This window comes from Canis lupus, chromosome 5 (assembly GCF_011100685.1).
Source record: "Canis lupus familiaris isolate Mischka breed German Shepherd chromosome 5, alternate assembly UU_Cfam_GSD_1.0, whole genome shotgun sequence".
NCBI lineage: Eukaryota > Metazoa > Chordata > Mammalia > Carnivora > Canidae > Canis > Canis lupus.
Genome location: NC_049226.1, coordinates 40081620 through 40102874, shown reverse-complemented (window position 1 = coordinate 40102874; position 21255 = coordinate 40081620). Strand labels below are relative to the sequence as shown.

At 42.6% G+C, this 21255-nt stretch overlaps 2 protein-coding genes across 3 annotated transcripts in view; one reads left to right on the top strand and one right to left on the bottom strand.

The window, feature by feature from the left end:
- Positions 1–74: 74 nt before the first annotated feature.
- ZSWIM7 (zinc finger SWIM-type containing 7) lies at positions 75–16223 on the bottom strand. 2 transcript variants are annotated; one of them, XM_038537020.1, is made up of 5 exons: positions 15991–16192; positions 13389–13410; positions 8960–9062; positions 3304–3408; positions 75–2026 (listed from the first exon to the last, which is right to left on the bottom strand). In XM_038537020.1, exons 1-5 carry the CDS (start codon positions 16079–16081, stop codon positions 1913–1915), a joined length of 435 nt encoding a protein of 144 aa, XP_038392948.1. In that variant the 5' UTR covers positions 16082–16192; the 3' UTR covers positions 75–1912. The 2 variants fall into 2 exon arrangements, with proteins under 2 accessions (XP_038392948.1, XP_038392949.1); XM_038537021.1 differs by lacking the exons at positions 8960–9062; positions 13389–13410 and having other exon boundaries at positions 15991–16223.
- An 80-nt stretch (positions 16224–16303) lies between these two features.
- The window catches only part of TTC19 (tetratricopeptide repeat domain 19), a 28852-nt gene continuing 23900 nt past the window's right edge, over positions 16304–21255 (top strand). Inside the window, exons 1-6 of the mRNA XM_038537015.1 lie at positions 16304–16518; positions 16604–16734; positions 18495–18605; positions 19068–19106; positions 19850–19906; positions 20266–20327. Of these exons, the coding sequence (XP_038392943.1) occupies positions 16335–16518; positions 16604–16734; positions 18495–18605; positions 19068–19106; positions 19850–19906; positions 20266–20327 (584 nt within the window). The 5' untranslated portion in view covers positions 16304–16334. The remainder of the gene's footprint in view (positions 16519–16603; positions 16735–18494; positions 18606–19067; positions 19107–19849; positions 19907–20265; positions 20328–21255) is intronic.

The window sequence follows — 21255 nt, the reverse complement described above, 5'->3', positions numbered from 1 at the left end:
TGTAAGCATATGGGCTGCTGCTTCTGAGTACTTCCCCTGGAGTTACCACATACCTAGCTAATAAGTACATGTTATTAGTCGGTTCCAAAGGCTCACAAATATATTTATGTTTTTTTTTTTTCTGGCTGCTCTGTGTGGATGATGCTGATGGCCTGAGTGGATTGTAAAAGACTGTTTTGCTTTAAGAGCCTGCCTCTTTCATGGTAGAAAATGAAATATTTTACTGTGAAACACTGTAAACTATTATAATACAAATGTTTTTTTTTTAACTTAGAGGCAGTGAAAGAATAAAAGTTGAACATACTAAAAATGTATACTTGTTCCTAGGAAGGTGACCAGGAAAATTAAAAGTGTAATTCTTCAGTCAAGAAACTGCTATATTTATTTGGGGAAATGGTACTCTTGTAAGTTCTTAAGTAGAATATAATCAGGTAACAGTTTTGGTAACGTTCTTTTCCATGTACTGCAAACTACTCCAGAGGAAGAAATTGGGGAAATGGGGTCCCTCTTCTACCAGACTGCACAGCCCCATCTACAGTTAGGTAGTGAAGTTCATTTCTCTACGAAGCTTAAATTTGGCCAAGTTGCTGGAGCCCAAGTGTGAAAATTTTAATAAGTCAAAATCATACAACTGTGTATATCTATTAGGTGAAATAAAGTAAAACTTGAAAACCAACCAGCTTAGGATGCTGAATCTACCTTCTCTTCTTTATTCTGAATGCCACTTCAAAAGAGAAGTTTATACCCAGCTCAAGTTTCCCCAAGAAGTCAAGTCTTGATATTATGGCTGCTGCACAAGGCTTGGCCCACCAGGGAACACTGCCTCACCTGTGCCCTTTCCATATGGTGTTCATATACCAGCAACCCTAGGTTTCTGGGGGCACAAGGATGGACGTTTCCTGGGCTGTAAAGTCTGTCTTGTCTGTTTGCTGCTGCATTTCCTTTTGCAGTATCCCTGCAAGGACAAGGACGCTGCAGATTTATGAGCCCCCGTGGGGCCCAGAGCATTCCTGGACTCCCTGGCTCCTATTCCAGCTGTAAATAACTTTATTTACTGAGAAGTTCTCCTGGGCTGAACGCGGTCTCATTGTCACCGTCATGGCTCCTTCACTCTTCCTGGGTCCAACCGAGTCCCATCTCCCTCCCTTTGAAAATATTCCTCTTGGGATTTTTCTTCTTCAGACTGGAAATCCCTGGAAAGTAGTTTCTTTGCCTTCTTGAGGGCATGATGCTTAGTCGCTTCCTTCATTTGGCTTGTTATAAAGCTCCATGTTGCATGCAGAGCAAAACCACCCCTTTCCTTGTTTTAGACACTACTTTTCTTTCTTTTTTAAATTTTTTTCTTTTTTTTTTTTTAGACACTACCTTTCTAACAATACAACCTATGTAAGCTTTTCTGGCACCAACACCACAGATAAGCCAAAGCTCTCTGCAACCAGAATCCCTCAGTCTTTTTTATACTTGCTGGTCAGCCGCATCTCTGCTCTGATCTTTTACTGCTGCAGAGTAACTTCCTGGATCCCAAGAAAGGAAGTAACACTCATCTAAACTTCATCTGACCAGTTTTGTCTACCATTCCAACCTCTTAAAAATTACTAGTACTTCAGTAGTTTAAGAATCTGACCAGCTGCAGACAGGACATGATACTGGGTTTTGATTGAGCCTAAAATGCTTGATTCCATCCAGGAAATTTACACACGGGGCTCATATTTTTTGGGAGAATGGTAGAGCTTCAAACCATACCCATGTCCTGGCTTTAAACTCATGGTCTCTTGTCTAGGAGGGCAAAGAAACAGTGACAAGACGTCTCCAGAAGATCTATTTCATCTCTTTTCCACGTGAACCTTGGTGGGTTAAAGGTGTTTCTGGGTAGGACTTCTATATTGAAAGATAACAATGCTGTCTATACCTTCTACATTTGTTTCTTCTTTGTGAATAATATGTCAGTCAGTTGCTTGTCAGAGACCTTCAGCTGTCGACAGGTCCTCATTACCTGACTGACATAAACTGCCAGGAGATGCTTGCACTGGAACATGAAACACAAGCCTGTTAGGAATTGGCAGGACCAAAGCTAACCAAGACCTCTCACTATATTCAGTAGGAAAGGAGTGGGGACATAGGTCATGGATTTACTGCCTCAAAACTGCAGATAAAGATGACATAATGTATTCTTTCTAGAAATCAAAGGGAATATAGGAAGTTTTACTTTGCCTATTGTTTTGAGAAACAGTTTAGATCCAGCTGGCACAGGGTATGTAACCCAGAGTGAGAACCAAGACAGGCCCCTCATTTGAGCCTTCAGTTCTGCTTGCTTCCAGCCTTCAGGAAGCTCTTCACAGTGATGGCTAACATTCTTTGACCTACTGTGTTGCTCAGTGCTTCTCACAGATTATCTCATTTAAATCTGTCAGCTACCCCATGAGGACAGGTCTCATCCTCATTTTACCCATGTGCTGAGTCTACAGTCACTATGTTGTCCTACAGGGAGAGGGTGCTAGTGGGGTCATAGAACCCTGCAGAGTATCAGCCAGTACACATCCTTGGGGATGTACTGGACCTTCTGTCACAGAATACACACAGCTTTAGATATTTAAGGGGCCCTAAGTTTCATCTTGTTGTTTATAGGTGAAACAAACTTATCACACATCAATTGTGAATGTGGCCTTTTTTAACAATGAGATACCCAACCAACCACCCCGTTCCCAAGATGTTTACCAAGTTAAGAGCATAAGAGAAAGGGGAAGAATGGAGTGGGTACTATAATTTTCCTTGGCAAGCCTTACAAAATAGCTACCTGCTCTCTGCTTTCTCTTTTGAAATAAGGAGTTGTATGTATGTCTTGTTCCTGCTTGATGCTCTGGGTGCCTGTGAAATCAGGCAAAGTATCAATGTGCTCTCCTGCCCCCTGTGAAAATCCAGCATGGCTGTCTTATGGGCAGTGGGAAGAAACACCTCATAGCTGGAGTTGGGGATGTGCAAAGTTGCCAACAATGTTTAACTCCTATTTTTATTAGGCTAATTCCCCAGAGCCAAATTCTGAGATTACCTTGTTGCCTTCCCCAAAGCTTCATCTGTGACCTTTTAAATAAAAAATCAGGCAATGGATATAGATCTAAAAGATGATACTGCATTTTGGGAGGGTAAACTCAAAAGAGGTGACTAAGTGAAATCAAGGACAATATAGTATTTGTTTCAACATACAGTAAAAATTTCGATTTTGTAGAGCTCTTTAAACCACACGGTAAGGGCCAAGAATTTCTCTCCTAATTCCACTGGAGTGGGAAGAGCCTTTCCCATCCTTACCAGTAGGCTGTCACTCTTCCGCAGCACTGAGAAGGCAAAGGCAGGACATGAACAGTAATGACAAGAAGCCAGACATGTGTATGTTTCACCAGAACTTCCAAGTACCTATAAAGAAAAGGACAGATGGGATCAGACTTTGACAGGGGTGCTGGAAAACTGCTTGGCTTCCCTTGAATTTATCAATCTGCGGACTCAGTCATTCTGCAAATTACACCGGGAAGAGCTGCAGTAATGTTTTACACAAAAGTGGAAGCTCCACTTCTCTGTGTGCAGACTCTCTCTCCCTCACTGTATGAGGGCTTCATACAGTGAAACTGGAGTTTTCAGACTAGTTAAACCATCCACACAAACCATTTTGTTCTTTTGCCTAGCGATTTAGAGAGCCCGCTCAGTGGGCTGCCTGGAAGGAGGTGGAGGGGAAAGGTTCCCCTCCCATACACTTTATCATGGTGTTTCTTAACCGGTGGTATTTCACAACATGTGTGTGCATTTCTAAAGCTTCCACGACACACCTTAAAAACGTGAAAACAGGTAAAGAGTAAGCAATAAGGCAGAAAGAAGGGTTGAAGGAAGGAAGGAAGGAAGGAAGGAAGGGACTCTTGAGAAACATTTGAGAGCAGGAGAATAAATAAAGCAAAGAATCTTGCAAAAGGGATGACTCAGCTGCTCAGGGTGGAGGTCTCCGAATGAGGCAAGCCTGGATCTGCCTATTCATCTAGCAGGATGGAAGGATATGGATACTTGAGAGGTTGGTAAGAGGGCCCTGTCCAAGAACAAATAGCCTTGTTGGTAGTCAAGGGACAGAAGGGAGACAGATGTATATAGGGAGATTATGATGAGCCTCTGGTGTGAATGGACAAACTCGTGGAGAAATCACGTGTTTAAGTCCCTCCACCACCAGGCAGCCAAAACCAGAAGTGCCCGGGGCTTCGATCCTGGAGTTAATTTCCAAACTGGAAGTGTGAAAGCAGTGTTCAAGGAAGTAGAAACATCCTGAGGGTTATTTTACCATAACCCCGTCACTTAGGAATTTGCCACAGGGCTTTCAAATTAGGTTTAGGCTTTGAGATGGCAATCTATTTTTTTTTTTTGAGATGGCAATCTAAATGAAAAGGCCAGGATTTAAAACAAAAACAAAAACAAAAACAGCACTCCCAAGATTCTTCCCTTTCTCCCCAACAAAGAATAAAGCAACAAGGCCTTAACAAAAGAATAGCACCGTTCTAGTGTTGTGCTAGTTTGTCAAACTGACAACGGTCTGAAAGCAGACGGTTTCCCACTTAATTCTGGGGGAAAAATCCAATATCCAGCAGTGACATGAACAGTTCTTGGGTCTCCAAACCATTACCAATGAATGAATAAAACTTTTTTTTTTCTTTTTTTTTAATTTTTTATTAATTTATGATAGTCACAGAGAGAGAGCGAGAGAGAGAGGCAGAGAGAGAAGCAGGCTCCATGCACCGGGAGCCCGACGTGGGATTCGATCCCGGGTCTCCAGGATCGCGCCCTGGGCCAAAGGCAGGCGCCAAACCGCTGCGCCACCCAGGGATCCCTGAATGAATAAAACTTTAGATTCTTTTTCCTTTATCTCTTCTTTCTAGATTTAAATTTAAGCAGGCATAAGCCTGTGGAATTCTACACGGACTCTAATGGTTCCTGGTTCCTTCTTTTTTGTGGATCCCCAGCCCATGAGAATATTCTGGACTTTGAATAAATGCCAGGTGACTTAGGGAGGGGGAGAGTCTGCAGAGACTCCCTCGCCTGATCCTTTCAGGGGCTGGCTATGACTAAAAAGTACTATGTTCAATGGCCTGAAGCAGTAAAATACTGTCAGGAGATAGTAAATTTTGGATTTGTTTCTTCCTTATCTAGCATCAGATGAGTAATGAACCGAGTAATCAGGCAAAAATCTGAGTTAGAAAAGATTAGAATTGGAAATTGACTGCAGGGATCATCTAATTCAGTGGCTTCAGCCTTCAATGGAAAAAATGACCTCCTCTTACAGGAACTGCCCCCACTCTGCCCACTCACAGTCTGCAATGTTTATCCTCAGAAGGAGACAACTTTTTTAAAAAAAGATTTTATTTGCGAGAGAGCGCGCAAGCATGAGTGGGGAGGGAGGGCGCAGAAGGAAAGGGAGAAGCAGGCTCCCTGCTGAGCAGGGAGTCTGATACAGGGCTCAATCTCAGGACCCTGGGATGATGACCTGAGCTGAAGGCAGACAGTTAGCCAACTGAGCCTCCCAGGCACCCCAAGGAGAGAACTTTTTAAACAGAAAAATCTGGGAAATAGGAAATGGAGACCCATATAGACTTGCATGAGCCTCACTTGGAGGAAGTCTGCTGTAGTTCTGGTTGGGTTTTAAGGAGCATGACCCACCTAGATGGTCATCCACTCTCAACTACAGTTTTATTTTATGGCTGCTGCCAGCCTCTTAGGAGCCATTAGAATGCTCAACTGTATTATTTATTGTTCCCTGTGTTTGGTGCCTCTCTCTGAAAGAAGATTATAGATTCCTGCTCTATTAAATACCGGCTGGCTATGTGACCTGCTTTAGCCAGGAAAATGTGAGTAGCCAAGCAGAAACATTACAAATTGGCACAGACCACATCCTCTTTTCTCTCTGCTATGAGATCCACGATATTCTGGAGAAGGGCTGCTACACCAACTGGGATCCCTAAGTGGAGATGTTTTGGAGTAGAGCAGCAGTCCACTCTGAATGGGTATGAATGAAGCATGAATGAGACATACAACTTTGTTTCTGTAAGCCTTTGGCATTTGGGGGTCATTGTTGCCACAGCCTAACGTAGCCTCCTCCTGACTGATGCATCCCTCTTCCTAGGTAAACCAAAAAAGTTTACAGAAAAGCAACTCAGGTGACAACAACACAGTGGTGACTTTGGAATAATTACCATTGTGCCTGGAAGGCAGTAAGATTAGAAGGCTGACCTGTGGAAAGATGACTAATGGAGTATCAAAACAGTGTCTGAGGGATCCTTGGGTGGCGCAGCGGTTTAGCGCCTGCCTTTGGCCCAGGGCGGGATCCTGGAGACCCGGGATTGAATCCCACGTCGGGCTCCCGGTGCATGGAGCCTGCTTCTCCCTCTGCCTATGTCTCTGCCTCTCTCTCACTGTGTGCCTATCATAAATAAATACAAATAAAAAAAAAATAAAGTTGTTAGACTATTACAACTTAAAAAAAAAACAAAACAGTGTCTGACTCAACTTTTATCATCTCAGAGAACCTGTGACTTAAGCCAGATTCAGACTATATTAGTATACAATGAGACCATTAGGGCGTATATAAGATTTCTATAGCCTCATTTAATTCAAAGTCCAAACTGAAAGCTACAGTACTAGGAAGTTTGCACTTTTATGACAAATAAAGCAATGTAATATAATACAGGATGGGAATGATGAAAGTTAAACAAATCATGGCAATCTTGGGAGAAATAAAAAGTCAACAATTAAAATATGTCAAACAAAATCTTTAAGATTTTAACTAATGACTAGATCTTAGAACTAGAGAGCAGTTAGAAGTCTGTGCAGGTCAAGTGTTATGCTAATAGTGGAATGGAGACAAATCAGAAACCAAGAGATGTGGGAAAAACTCAAGGCCCTTCTTGTTCTGGGTATTTTAACTACATAAAAAAACCAAGATAAAAACTATGAGAAGTAAAATGGAAACACCTCATCAGGTGTAGTATCACTTAATAGCTGATTATTACATTTAAAAAAAATATTCATGAGAGAGAGAATGTGCGTGTGCACGCTTGCACAAGCAGGGGGAGAGTGAGAGGGAGAAGCAGGAAGGGAGAAGCAGGATCCACGCCCAACAGGGAGCCCAATGGGCTCGATCTAAGGACTCCCAATATCACGACCTGAGCCGATGGCAGCAACTTAACTGACTGAGCCACCCAGGCACCCCAATAGCTCTGATTACTAATCTCTAAATTCATCCTGACAAAATTCTAATAGGTAGTCTTTTTTTTTTTTTTAAAGATTTATTTATTTATTCATGATAGACAGAGAGAGAGAGAGAGAGGCAGAGACACAGGAGGAGGGAGAAGCAGGCTCCATGCAGGGAGCCCGACGTGGGACTCGATCCCGGGACTCCAGGATCAGGCCCTGGGCCAAAGGCAGGCACTAAACCGCCGAGCCACCCAGGGATCCCCAGGTAGTCTTTTTTTAAGTAAACATACAATCCAAAGGTTTTGACTCCAGCACTCAACATTAATTACCTCATTTTCTTTAATGAAGAAATGCATGAAGATTTGCCAGACTGGTTAAGTCATGCTACGCTGAGGAATGGCAAGTTAATTCACTAAGCAAAGGGACCGATTTGCCCAAGTTGGCTTTGCCTGCTTCATTCACTTGCTAAGAATTAATTGACTTGAGAGGCACATAAGTGGCTCAGTGGGTTAGGCATCAGATTCTTGGTTTTGGCTCAGGTCCTGATCTTGTTGTGGTCTTGAGACTGAGCCCCGCACTGGGCGCCCCATCAGTGCAGTCTGCTTCAGATTGTTTCTTGTTCTGCCCCTCCCCACTTGCACACTCTCTAATAAATACATAAAATCTTTAAAAAAATTTGACATGGTCTCAGCTCTGAGTTCGTCATAAATAAACCAGAATCCAAACACTGAAAAGCTTCCCCCTTCCTGATCTTCAGCAAGACCTACATTATATACTAGAGCTGATGGCTTCTTTATTCCTTCCAAGTGGGAATGAGATGGGAATGAGATGGGAGTATGGCCCAGTGTTTATATACAAATGGAGGCAGTTACAAATCCCAGCTGCCAGATATGACTATTAATTTACTTTTCTGCATCTCCATTTCCTGCAAGATAAACACCTTGTTGGGCTTTTTGTGGGAATTAGCAACAACGCATGGAAATCTTTCAGAGTCTGATAAGAGACTATTACTTTACAGATCTATGTATCTTAAATTCTAGAGGGCAAAACTGAGGTCCAAGTGGACTATCTGCATTCAGCATAGTTTGACCCTTAATAAATACTTCCTGACAACAGTTTAGAAAGATCACTGATAGATGATCTGAGCATGCAGGAGGACCTCAAAATGCATTCTGGCTTTTGCTTGTAGACAAAAGACAATGAACAAGGTAAAACTGTCAATACAGTTTTTTTTGTTGTTGTTTTTTTTTTTTTGTTTTTTTTTTGGTAAAGATGCCTGTTATCAAACACAGGGAAGCAAAAGTCAACTGTCTCCATGAGACTTGAGAAAACAGCCTCTCCACATCATTGCTGGTTCTATACATTGCTACTAGGTAGGGTTAATAGGTCTTATTTATCTTTTTTTTTTTTTTTTTTTTTTTAAGATTTAAGAGTGGGGGGGAGAGAGAGAATACAAGCAGTGGGCGGGGCAGAGGGATAGAGAATCTCAAGCAGACTCTGTGCTCAGTGCAGAGTAACATGGGGCTGGATCTCAAGACTGAGGTCTCAAGACCTGACCCAAAACCAAGAGTTAACCAACCGTGCCATTCAGGTGCCCCCAGTCTTATTTATCTTATTTTAATTACTAATACACTAATTTTACTAAGTTGGGTCATTGCTTTTCAGTAGGAACTACTGGGATCCATGAAAACATTTTGTGCTAAGGGGTTTCTGGTTGAGATAATCCCCACCTCTAGATTTCTACCTGGTAAACACGCCTCCCACTGGGCGATGAGATTAAGGTGATGGACTGTCGGTCCACGAGGTCCAAGGCCTGGATGGCTGATGGGCCGAAGATGAACTTCAGTCTGGGAAACAGAAAGGCTTCAGATAAGACTATCTTATCTACTCTCTCAGGTCACCTCAGGAACTTAACCCAAAGGATCACCATTGGCATTTTTTTAAAAATTGATTTTAATTTGGAAAAAAAAGAATATAGCAAGAACCTACATAATCAATCCCCTAGAATGTTAACATGTTTACAGATAAAGCCATCTTTACATTTCATAATACTCCTTGTTCTTCCCAACCTCCTTTCATCCCCAAGGCAACGATATGCATTTGTTGGTTTTCTTCCTATTAATGCTTTTTTATTTTATTATATGAAGCATACTGAATACATATACATAGCACACATGCATACACACACCTATGTGTATATACACATGCATGGTGCTGTTTCATGAGTTTTAGAACATAAAAGATAAATTGTAGGCTTTTTTGTCAACTTGGGTTTTTTTCTGTTCAATGTGCTTTTGAAAATGATGCATGTTGATATATTTTTTTAATTTAATTTTTTTTTTAATTTTTATTTATTTATGATAGTCACAGAGAGATTGAGAGAGAGGCAGAGACACAGGCAGAGGGAGAAGCAGGCTCCATGCACCGGAAGCCCGACGTGGGATTCGATCCCGGGTCTCCGGGATCGCGCCCTGGGCCAAAGGCAGGCGCCAAACCGCTGCGCCACCCAGGGATCCCTTAATTTAATTTTTGAATAACATTCCACTGTATGTTTGTAAGTACCCTGCTGGGCATTCTGATTGTTTCTATTTTACATTATAAATAATACTCAATTATCCCCATACATGTCCTTTAATGCACACATATGAGAATTCTTCCTGGTTATAGAAGTAGAATTGCTGAGCCTTAGGATATATACATTTTTCAACTTTAACAGGCGTTGCCAATAGCTTTCCACAGTGGAAACAGCAGTCCCACCAGCACTGTATAGGAGCTCTATTTTCCCCCCATGCTAACCACTACCAATATTATCAGTTTCTCATGTTGACCACCTGATGGGTATTAATTTGTACTTTTTGTATTAGTAATAAAGGCTACCCACTTTTAAATGATAGATCAGAAAAAAACTGGTATGTGGGAAAATTTTTACAATAGGTGAGAAAGGATGGGCACAAAATAAAACATTTAATTTAAAAAAGAAGGCAATAAACCAAACTCTTCAGTTATTAGCACTGGGTGGTATGATTGTTGATGCTTTTCATGTTTTATTTTTCAAGAACACTTTTTTTTTTTTTTTTTAACAAGGAAGAGTCATTTTTATAAACTGGAGAATAAAATGGGTGAGTTGAACTGAAACAGAAAAGTTAAATGTTTTAAAGAACTCATGTGATCTGACATAAAACATGAAGACAGAGCTACTATCTTCAAAATTAAAATGTTCAACTTCTTCATTTTCCAACAAACTAGTCTCTTGATACAAAAACCTATTAGAGGGCAGCCCAGGTGGCTTAGCGGTTTAGCACCGCCTTCGGCCCATGGCCTAATCCTGGAGACCTGGGATCGAGTCCTGCATTGGGCTTCCTGCATGGAGCCTGCTCCTCTCTCTCTCTGTCTCTCTCTCTGTCTCTCATGAATAAATACATAAATAAATCTTAAAAAAAAAAAAAAAGCTATTAGAATGGGAAGTTTCAAAAATTTTTTTTTATCAAATATAACATTATCTCTGGACAAAGAAAAATAAAATTTGGTCATAACTTTGTCAATTAATCACAGGTTGGGCACCTGGGTTGCTCAGTGGTTGAGCATCTGCCTTGGCTCAGGGCGTGATCCTGGGGTCCTGGGAGAAAGTCCTGCATCAGGCTCCCCGCAGGGAGCCTGCTTCTCCCTCTGCCTATGTCTCTGTGTGTCTCTCATGAATAAATAAAATCTTTAAAAAATTAATCATAGGTTACTTTATTTTTTTTTCCATAGGTTACTTTAAAAATGAATCTAATAAGAATTTTTAAACCTGCCTTTGTAACTTTATAACTTATTGTGAACACCTGAATATTTTTTTTTATTCACTCTTAAGGGTTAAAAGAATTCTACTGTAAAGATGAATTACCTTGCTTTTTTCCCAACTCTATTTTTAGATAATTAAGGTTTATTAAATCTAATGTGAGATTGTTTCCAGATGGTTTTGTTTTTGTTTCTGCTACTACAAGCAATATTGGATAAATATGCTCACTGTAAAATCTTTATGAACATGCATGATTATTTCCTTGGGATACACTCTTTTAAGTGGACTTTGTGACCAAAAGAATATATATGTTTTAAAGCTCCTATTACCTAATGCTAAATTACTTTCCAACTTACACTCCTACTAGTGGAGTATCAATAATCCTTTTCTCCATGTTCTTGCCAACATCTCAGACATTCTTACCAACATCTTTTCTGTGGTAGCCAGTTTTACAGAGTTGTCATTATTTTAATTTGTATATTTGTGATCACTAGTAAGATTTACCCTTTTCCCCAAAGTTTTTGCTAATTTACATTATTTGCCTGTTTTGTTTTAAAAGTAGTATTTTTTTAAATAATACATAATCTCTATAAAAAATTTAGCAGAGGGATGCCTGGGTGGCTCAGTGGTTGAGCGTCTGCCTTTGGTTCAGGACATGATCCCATAGTCCTGGGATTGAGTCTCACATCGGGCTTCCTACATGGAGCCTGCTTCTCCCTCTGCCGATGTCTCTGCCTCTCTGTGTCTCTCATGAATAAATAAATAAATAAAATCTTTAATCAAAAAAGTTTAAAAAATTAAAATAAATTTTTAAAATATTGTTCTAGTAGTTGTAGTTGTTTCGGACACATGAAAAAGAAATTAGAAGCATGCCTGTCTGCAAGGAAAGACAGTTATTATTTGTAGATGATACAAATTTTTAAAAACCAAGAGAATAAGATTTTTTTTTTTTTTAGATTTTTTTATTACAGAGATTAAAAATTGTTTTCCTTCATACACAAAGTTCAAATATAGCTACATTTTCAGTAGCAACAAAAAAGTGAAAGCTACCCAGGAATAAGTGACATTTAATTGTATACGCATATGTACACTTCTATTTAAAAGTCTATAAAGGGCAGCCCCAGTGGCGCAGCGGTTTAGCGCCGCCTGCAGCCCAGGGCGTGATCCTGGAGACCCTGGATCGAGTCCCACATCGGGCTCTCTGCATGGAGCCTGCTTCTCCCTCTGCCTGTGTCTCTGCCTCTCTCTCTGTGTCTCTATGAATAAATAAATAAAATCTTAAAAAAAAAAATAAAAGTCTATAAAGATACACACCAACTTATACCAGTGATTATTTTAGGAGAAAGAAAGAGAGATGGAAGTTAGGTTTAGAAAAGGTTTTAACTTTTTCTCTGCTAATTTTTTTGTTTGTTTGTTTTTATTTTTTAAAGATTTTATTTATTGATTCATGAGAGACACACAGAGAGAGAGGCACAGAGAGAAGCAGTCTCCCTGCAAGGAACCTGATGTGGGACTTGATCCCGGGATGAGCTGAAGGCAGATGCTCAACCACTAAGCCACCCAGGCATCCCAAACTTTTTTTTTTTAAATATTTATGAGAGACAGCGCTTGCTCATGGGTGCATGTATATAGTGGGAGGAGCAGAGGGAGAGGAGACTCCCCATCAAGTGAGAAGCCCAATATGGGGCTCAATCCCAGGACTCCAGGATCATTACCCAAGCTGAAATCAACACTCAGATGCTCAACTGACTGAGCCACCCAGCCACCCCTCTAGAACAATGTTAAACAGAAGTGGCAAATAGGACAACACAAGAATACTTTGTACTGTCAAATATGGCACTGGCTTTGGACAGATTTTTATTTTTATTTTTTATTTTTTAAAGATTTTGTTTATTTATTCATAGAGACACAGAGAGAGAGGCAGAGACACAGGCAGAAGGAGAAGCAGGCTCCACGCAGGAAGCCCAATGCGGGACTCGATCCTGGGTCTCCAGGATCACACCCCAGGCTGCAGGTGGTGTTAAACCGCCGCGCCACTGGGGCTGCCCTGGACAGACTTTTAACAACCATGTCAAGAAAACATTGTTTTTAGTTTAATAAGAATTATTTTAAAAAATCAGGAATTGATGTTAAAAAGATCTGACTTTTAAAACACATTAATGCCTGGAGCGCCTGTGTGGCTCAGTGGGTTAAGCATCTGACTTTTGATTTTGGATCAGGTTATGATCTCAGGGTGGTGGGATCCAGCCCTGTGTCAGGTTCTGTGCTCAGTGTTGAGTGTGCTTGGGATTCTCAGCCTCCCCCCCAGCTCTCTAAATAAATAAAATCTTAAAAAGAAAAATTAAAACACATTAATGGTTTAAAAAAACCCAATTACAACATGGTATATACTTACGATGATAAATGTTCATCAGGAACTGTAAAACAGGAATGGAAAGAAAGTTAATCATATTAAACCAGTGGCCATAGACACAAAATCTTTAAAAGACTATAATCAAAAAAGATTTTTATGTTAATATGGTGAATTCAATCTATGCATCTAACTTTACTCCTTCCGAATACCCCACGAAACAATAGTTAAAGGATTTTTTTAAAAAAGCATAAACTCCCCAGGATGAAAGGACAGGGAGAAACAAAAACTAAGATACACTGGAAAATAATTTACAAGACCAGAGGAAACTCAATCCTAAGCTAGCGATGGAGAGGGCCAAGCAATAACCTGATTTATACTCCAAAATCCACTACCGTCTTCCCCCTAAAACCCTCAGAAATTGGGGGCACCAGATTGCTTTGGAGGTGGGGATGAAGCAGGGAGGTTAAAATAATACTCTTTTTAAAGTAAGTTTAAGAAGCTAGAGGGGGAAAAAAAAAGAAGCTAGAGGGTAGTGGAATAATGCTTTCAGATGTCTGAAGAAACATTTCCAACATATAATTCAATACCTAGTCAAGCTATCATTTAAGTATGAGGTTAGAAAAAACTTTTTAGACACGTAAAGTCTTAAGAAAGTACACCTCATGTACTCTTCTTCAGGAAGCTACTAAAGAATGTGCTATAAGATAGTAAGTCAGAAAAAGAAAACTGTAGATACACTAAACATACTGCTCAACATGGGCAAAAGGAATTCCTAGGATAATAATGGTGAAGGAAGATGTCAGGAAATAGCCAGGAGACAGTCCATATTAGAGCAAGTCTAGGCTCGAAGAGAGATTTCTACAGGAGAATGAAACTGATACAACATTCCACTCATCTGAACCTATGGAACAGAGATTTAGAACGTGGGTAATGAGTTCGAGGCTGAATTACGGATAAATACATAGAAAACTAAAAATAACAACAACAACAACAACAACAACAACAAAACCCCAAATATAGGGACAACAGTTGTAATTCCAGGGAGAGCATAAAGTTATGCAGGAAAGAAAAAGAAACCATAGTTTCCTACAAGACCAGCTGTGATTAGGTATCACATCATCATCCAAGTGTTAATTCAGAATCTTGACATAAAAAATTATCATTAAAGGATAGGGATCAGGTAGGAAGAGTGTATTACTATGTAGAACACATATTTTAAAACAGCACGAAACAGTTCTGCTGGAATGAAACATGAATCAATGGCAGTGGTCCCTCTGTCTGAGCCATGAGCATTTGGGGCACCCATTGGGGTTCCTCCAAGAGTGTCATGGTGTATGGATTAACCCATTCAGACAGAGCCCACTTTTGGCAACCACTGCTTGAGCTAACACTTTTTTTTTTTTTTTTTTTTAAAGACGGAGAAGCAGTTTCCCCTGGAAGCAGGGGGCAGGGACCCCGATGTGGGACCCCATCCCAGGATCATGATCCCAGCCAAAGGCAGGTGCTTAATTGACTGAGCTACTCGATATTTGAGTTAAGAGATTGTTTTTTTCCCCCACATCCTTCTGGGGATCCGAACATATTTGAATACTTGGCTGGCCTAATCTTTCAAATGTATATAATACAATGCTTGTGTCAGTATAGATTACTTTTCTCAATACTTTAAAAAACAGTTAACTTATGATAAAACCCTTTCAAAGTGCAGTCCTTTTAAAACAAAAGCCATCCAAGTGAAAAAGCAGTGACAGTTTTGTGGCCTGACCTGCTATTAACTGCCCTTTGCCCTGCCCTTTTGACGCTGGCTGGGCAGTTCTTACTGATCAATGAATTTGGATTAGAATGATCATTTTAGGGCAGCCTGGGTGGCTCAGTGGTTTAGCGCTGCCTTCAGCCCAGGGTGTGATCCTGGGGACCCAGGATCGAGTCCCACGTCAGGCTCCGTGCATGGAGCCTGCTTCTCCCTCTGCCTGTGTCTCTGCCTCTCTCTCTTTCTCTCTCGCTGTATCTCTATGAATAAATAAAATCTTAAAAAAAAATAGAATTATCATCTTAACACTAGCACGCTGTGAACACATCTTGAGATCACATGGGTGATTCTGGTAACCACAGTCACAGAGCATCCTCTGCTGGTCAGAGAAATAACAGGTACTTTCACAAGATCCCTATTTACTCCAGTCATTGCGTACGCATTTGGTTTTTGTGGTTGCGAAATATTCATCTGGGTGCACACCGTGTACGCACTGATATTACAGTTAAGATCTGGGGGTGGGTGTGAGGAAAGACCACAAGCAAACTTAATTAAGAATTTCACCTCCCCGCAGGCTCGTCCCCGCAAGCTCCGATCCCTGCCGCCCTCCTGGCCCGAGGCCCCTGCCCACAGGTTCGAGGGCAGCGCCCAGCACTCCGGTCCCTGCTGCCCCGCTGGCGCTGCTCCCTAAACAAATCTGGCTTTGCTTTTCTTTTAGAACTGGGGTTCAGGAGTAGAACCACAGGGTTTGGTTAAAAGCTCGGAGGCACCAGGCGGCGGAGCCCGGGGGCAACCCCCCCCTCCCGCCCAGAGAGCTCCGCCCCTCGCCTCCCCGCCCAGCCGCGGCAGGCCAGGTCCGCTGCCCACAGCGCCCACGCACGCCCTCGGGGCCCGTACTTCGCGCCTCCTCCTGCACCGCCGCGGCCATCTCGCTCAGGAGTTCCTCGACGACAGCGGGCAGCGTGACTCCCGTCAGGGCGCCCGCCATGGCGTGACAGGCCGGTAGCTTCCTCGAGAGCCCAGGAGGCGCGACGCTCGGATCGACCCCAAGAAGATTCCCGCCATCGGCCGAGGGCGGAGCGAGGCGCAGTGACGTCGGCGCGCCTCACGCGCATGCGGGCGGCTACGGCGACGCCTCCTCCCCCTTCGCGGCCCGACCAATCCGGTGCGCGCTGGGCGCTGGGGGCGGGACGTCCTGGGATCCGGCTGGGCCTGCAGTGCGCTGAGGACGCCGCGCGAGCATGTACCGGCTCCTGAGCCCGAGCCTGGGCCGAGGCCTCCTGCGGGCCGCGGGGCGGCGGTGCCGGGCCTGCTCCGCGCACTTGCTCCCGGGGCCCGCGGGAGGCCGGGCGCCTGAGGTAGGGGTGCCGGCACCCCGAGTCGCGCCGCGCGGCGGAGGCCCGGGCCTGCTGCCGCTGCTGGCAGGTGAGGGGCGCGGGCCGGGCGGGGCCGGCCGGGCGGGGGCCGGGGCGCAGGCCGGGCCCGGTGACCTCAGAGCCCCTTCCCGCAGCGCTCGCCTGGTTCTCGAGGCCTGCTGCGGCAGAGGAGGAGGAGGAGCGGCAGGGAGCGGGCGGGGCCGCCGCCGAGGGCGCGGCGGACGAGGCCGAGGCCGAGATCATTCAGCTGCTAAAGCGAGCCAAGGTGAGGCGGCCTTTGTGAGCGAGGCCCGATGTTGGCCCTTGCGGGTGCGCAGTGCTCGCCCCAGTTTCCCGAAGACTGGATGGAGGGTCCGGGGGAGGGGGAGTGGAATTGCCTGGAATTCGATGGGTCATGGTTGGGGGGGAGGGGGGCGGTGTTGGCATCCATCCAGGCTTGTCAGACTCCGGAGCCTGCAGTCAGACCGCTGCAGTCTCCAGTGCAGATGGAGGTGGCACCACGGGCGTCGCTCTTTTATCCGAGCAGCTTTAGCAGAAATGTGTGTGTTAGCATCGAGCCGGCCAAGACGAAGGGACTGGCGTAAGGGGTTTGGCACGTATGTTGCGTCCAGAAAATGCAAATCAGCGCCGGTTGTGCATGGTTTGGTTCTGTTCATTCTGAAGTCTTCCTACTCTCCCCATTATTTTCTATTTTGTCCTCCTCAGGTTATTTCGTCTCTACCATGGGGCTCACTATACCGCCTCGGTGCTAACGACGCCCAGATTTATAGTCCTGTACTGCAGTGTGTTACTGACGTGCCCTCTCCACGTTGAGACCTCACCTACCTCTCACACTTGACTCTTGATCTCAAAGGCTTCCCCAGCACATTGCCTTCACCATCTTCCATTTGCTACCATCTACCCAGTTTTTCAAAAGGCCTAGAAACCTCCTAGTCGTTCTTAAAACCTGTGGGTACCTTACCCACTGCTTCTCAGTACATTTACACCCCGACAACAAATCCTGTTGTCATCAAATCCAAAATAATTCTGAAATCCACCCTTTTCTATGTCCTCTGCTGTCATCCTGGCCACATAGCCACTGCCTGGCATCAAAAAAAAAAAAAAAAAAAAGATAGATTGGGGGAGTGCCTGGGTGGCTTATTCAGCTAAGCCTCTGAGTCTTCTCAGGGGAGTCTGCTTGAGAGCCACCTTCCCAACCCACACCACAGGTACACACACACACACACTCTCTCTCTCTCTCTAAAAATAAATAAATCTTAAAAAAATACTTAAGTTAAAATAAAAATGCAAATTGGATCATATTACCTCTTTGCCTAAATATTTTGAATGACTTCCCACTGTATTTATGATAGAATCCAAACTCCTTACCATGGCCTGCAACACCCTGTATAACCTATGCCATTGTGCCTTGCCCACCCATTTGGAAATAATCCTCTGGCTCACCATCTCCACTTGTGTTTCCTTGATTGATTTTTGAAGGCCATTCTCTTTAGCCTGTAGGGATTCAGTTCATCCTCTACTCTCTGGGTCTTCTTTCCCCATAATTCCTGGATGACTCTCATCCTTCTTTCCTTGGTTTAACTGTCACTTTCTCCAAAGGCTTCTGCACTCCCAGTTAGAGGGGACTCCTTTATTATTCCTCCCTATTACTTTTCTTCAGGGTTTTTATCATTAAGTTTATTTATTCTCCAGGATTACTCCCAGCCTGTAGGAAGGGAAAAAGAAGATGTAGGGCAAGCAGCTTCCTTATAAAATAAGATGCAAAAATTGCTCAAGTTCCCAGTGTCTGCATCTTTTGGCAAAAACTTTGTGTGTCTACACATAGCTGCAAGGGAAGCTGACCCTCCCATCACTGTTGTAGACTTAAAGCCTGGTACATAGTTGGATTTCAGTAAATACTTGACGAATGAATAGCTAGCTGTCTTCTGTGTGTTGGGATGTATGGCCATATCCACTTCAGGTAGCACATACATCTGCTTTCTTTACATTTCATTTTCTGTTGTTTTCTTTGTTTTCTCTTTTCAGTTGAGCATCATGAAAGATGAGCCAGAAGAGGCTGAGTTAATTTTACATGACGCTCTTCGTCTTGCCTATCAGAGCGATAACAGGAAGGCCATCACTTACACTTATGATTTGGTAACTCTTCTAACCAGTCTGAGCCACTGATGATGAAGGGTGGATGCAAGATAGCTCTTTTACACTCCTAACCTTCAGGATGTTGTAAAGCTCTTTGGTTTTTGTTTTTACTAAGTTTTCTCTTGGTTTCAATTTTTTTTAGTTTTCAGTTACCCTTGAGTACTAAAATTTTATTACCCTGCGCTATATGAAGTCTAAATCTTAGACCCGAAATAAATATTAGTATTTGTTTTTTCAGTGATGAACAGATCTACATTTGGTTTGTCATCAGCAAGATTGTGCAGCTGTTGACGCTCATGCTATTGCTATACTTTGATTTTAGCAAATTAGTGACAAACCTTTCTCTTTGAAGTATTTTTTTGTTTAGAGGGTAAAAGCAAAAGGGAGTCATTAACTTAAAGGTTTTGAAATAAGTAGAACGCAGTGCTCTAAACTAAAAAGCAATTTGTAATTTGCTTTCAGATGGCCAACTTAGCATTTATACGGGGTCAGCTTGAAAATGTAAGTAAGTAAATCACTTTGTGGTATTTTGAATTTGTGAAGGACTGGCTTCAAGGGAACTCTATTAGAAAGGGTATAGGCAATGCTGTAATAAAGAGACCTTAAAACAGAGTGATTCAAACAAGAGGGTATATTTCTCTTAATGCATTATTCTAGAGGTACCTCTGCACTGAAGAAGGGTAGGTACCTTTGCTCCATGAAGTGGTGCACATGCCTGAGTTCCTTTTAAGATCTGTTGTCATCTGCATAGGTAAGCTGGCTCACCTCCAGTCTCCAGGAAGGGAAGAAGAGGACGGAAGGGGCAGGCAGCTTCCTTATAAAATAGGATTTAAAGATTGTTCATGTTCCTTCTATCTGCATCTCTTGGTCAAAACATCATATGACTATACCTAAGTGTAAAGGAGGCAGACCTGTTAAAAACTGAGGAGATTTTGTGACTAAAAGGAGAGTGAATAATTAGGGGTTAGTTTGCAGTCTCTGCCACAATAGGTTTAGATGACAAGTTAATTTCTGAAGTTGGTTTGTACTCATCACAGAAGAGTTTTTAAGGTCCCTAGAGGATGGGGTCCTGGTAATTTTGTCTGTTTTCCCATCTCAAGGATATTTTTCTCTGTATATGAGTGTGTGTGTGTGTGTGTGTTGTCTTTTACAAGTGAGTAATGCATCAGACTAGTATTTAGAATCCAGGATCCTATAGATGATAGGGCCCAAGTAAAAGAAAAATCTTTTCCTTATGCTTTCAGGCGGAAAAACTTTTTAAAGCAACAATGAGTTACCTGCTTGGAGGGGGCATGCAACAGGTGAGGACATTGCCTGGGATTGGGCCCTAGCTGAAGCAGTTTTCAAAATAGTTTTTGCTTCCTAAAAACTCCACCCAGCCCCCAACATGTGCTATGGCAAAAAAAAGGTAGATTATTTTTCCCCTCAGAACTGTGTAAAAAAAAAATAAAAATAAAAATAAAAAAAATAAAAAAAAAAAAGAACTGTGTAACAACGAGTAATCTTTCATGTGAAAACATGATTGTTGAGGGATTCAGTTGCCTAATTCCTCCAAAAGGAGAAAGACTTGCTTTTAGGCCAAGTCAGTCTATATGTTGATCAGAAATAATCTGTTAGGAAATTGACTTGTGAATTTTCTTCATTTCCTTTCTCCCAACAGGAGGACAATGCAATCATTGAAATCTCTCTAAAGCTGGCCAGTATCTATGCTGCTCAAAATAGGTAAGTATAGTTGGAATCTAGGTGTGGCAGCGCCCAGGGAGTTGGGCTGTGGGCAGATAACTTTAACCCTGGAATGTTACATAGTTTTCATTTAGCTTCTAATCATCTGGGTCTCAGAAAAACTGAATGTGGCACTGAGCATGTTCCCTCCCTCATCTTCGAAATCTTTAGTCTTCTAGTTTTACCCCACTGTTTCTAGTAGCCTGCTGAGTGGGGCATACAGCCCTGTCACATCTGGCTACACTGTGATAAAGCTAATCAAGTTTTCTGTTCCTATTTGAAGTGAGAAGGGAAGTTAGAACCTTAACTCCTCCTAGGAGAGGGGAGAACAGTATAAAAGCTGTTGGGGAAAAGTACTTGGAAGGAACCATTTTTGGTAAATGGATCAATAAACCAGGAAGTTAGATGCGTAGTTAGTTGAGTGATGAGGGAGTTGGTATGGGAGTGTCTTAGTGGCAAGTCCAGTAGGCAGTGTTTTTAAAGCATGTAAAGGTGATCAGGTAGCAAGTTTTAAGAAGAGTGAGCTCTGGATAAATAGGATAGGAAATTGGGGTTAATTTAAAAGCATTAAATTGAGTCCAAATATCTTTAAACAAGAAAGAATCTTCCTGCTACATAGGAAAAGCTTTAGAAGGTAATTTGGTCGTGTGCTAAAGGTCCCAGGAACACTGATGAGTGAGGCCTGGTGCCTTTCATTCTCTCTAGGTGGAGTTCAAAGAAGAAACTTTGTAAGAGATGTAGGATGTAAGAGAACTCCCAGAGAGTTACGTATTTTGGAGTGCATTTAAGGGAAGACATAAGAGTAGCTTTTCCTTAGGTTTTCAGTTACTATGGTAGTTGGGTACCAGAGGTTTGGAATGACATCAAACCTAATGCTGTAACAAGAGTGCTCGTTAAGGCCAGGGCCCCTGGCACTGGTCCCTGCTGC

Excerpts from the sequence above, each read along its gene's own strand:
- ZSWIM7 (XM_038537020.1), bottom strand. The coding sequence starts at position 16,081 with ATGGCGGGCGCCCTGACGGGAGTCACGCTGCCCGCTGTCGTCGAGGAA. Across the intron at positions 9,063-13,388 it reads CCTGATGAACATTTATCATC|ACTGAAGTTCATCTTCGGCC; the intron begins GTAAGTATATAC and ends TCTGTTTCCCAG. Across the intron at positions 2,027-3,303 it reads GGAAGAGTGACAGCCTACTG|TGCAAGCATCTCCTGGCAGT; the intron begins GTAAGGATGGGA and ends TTCATGTTCCAG.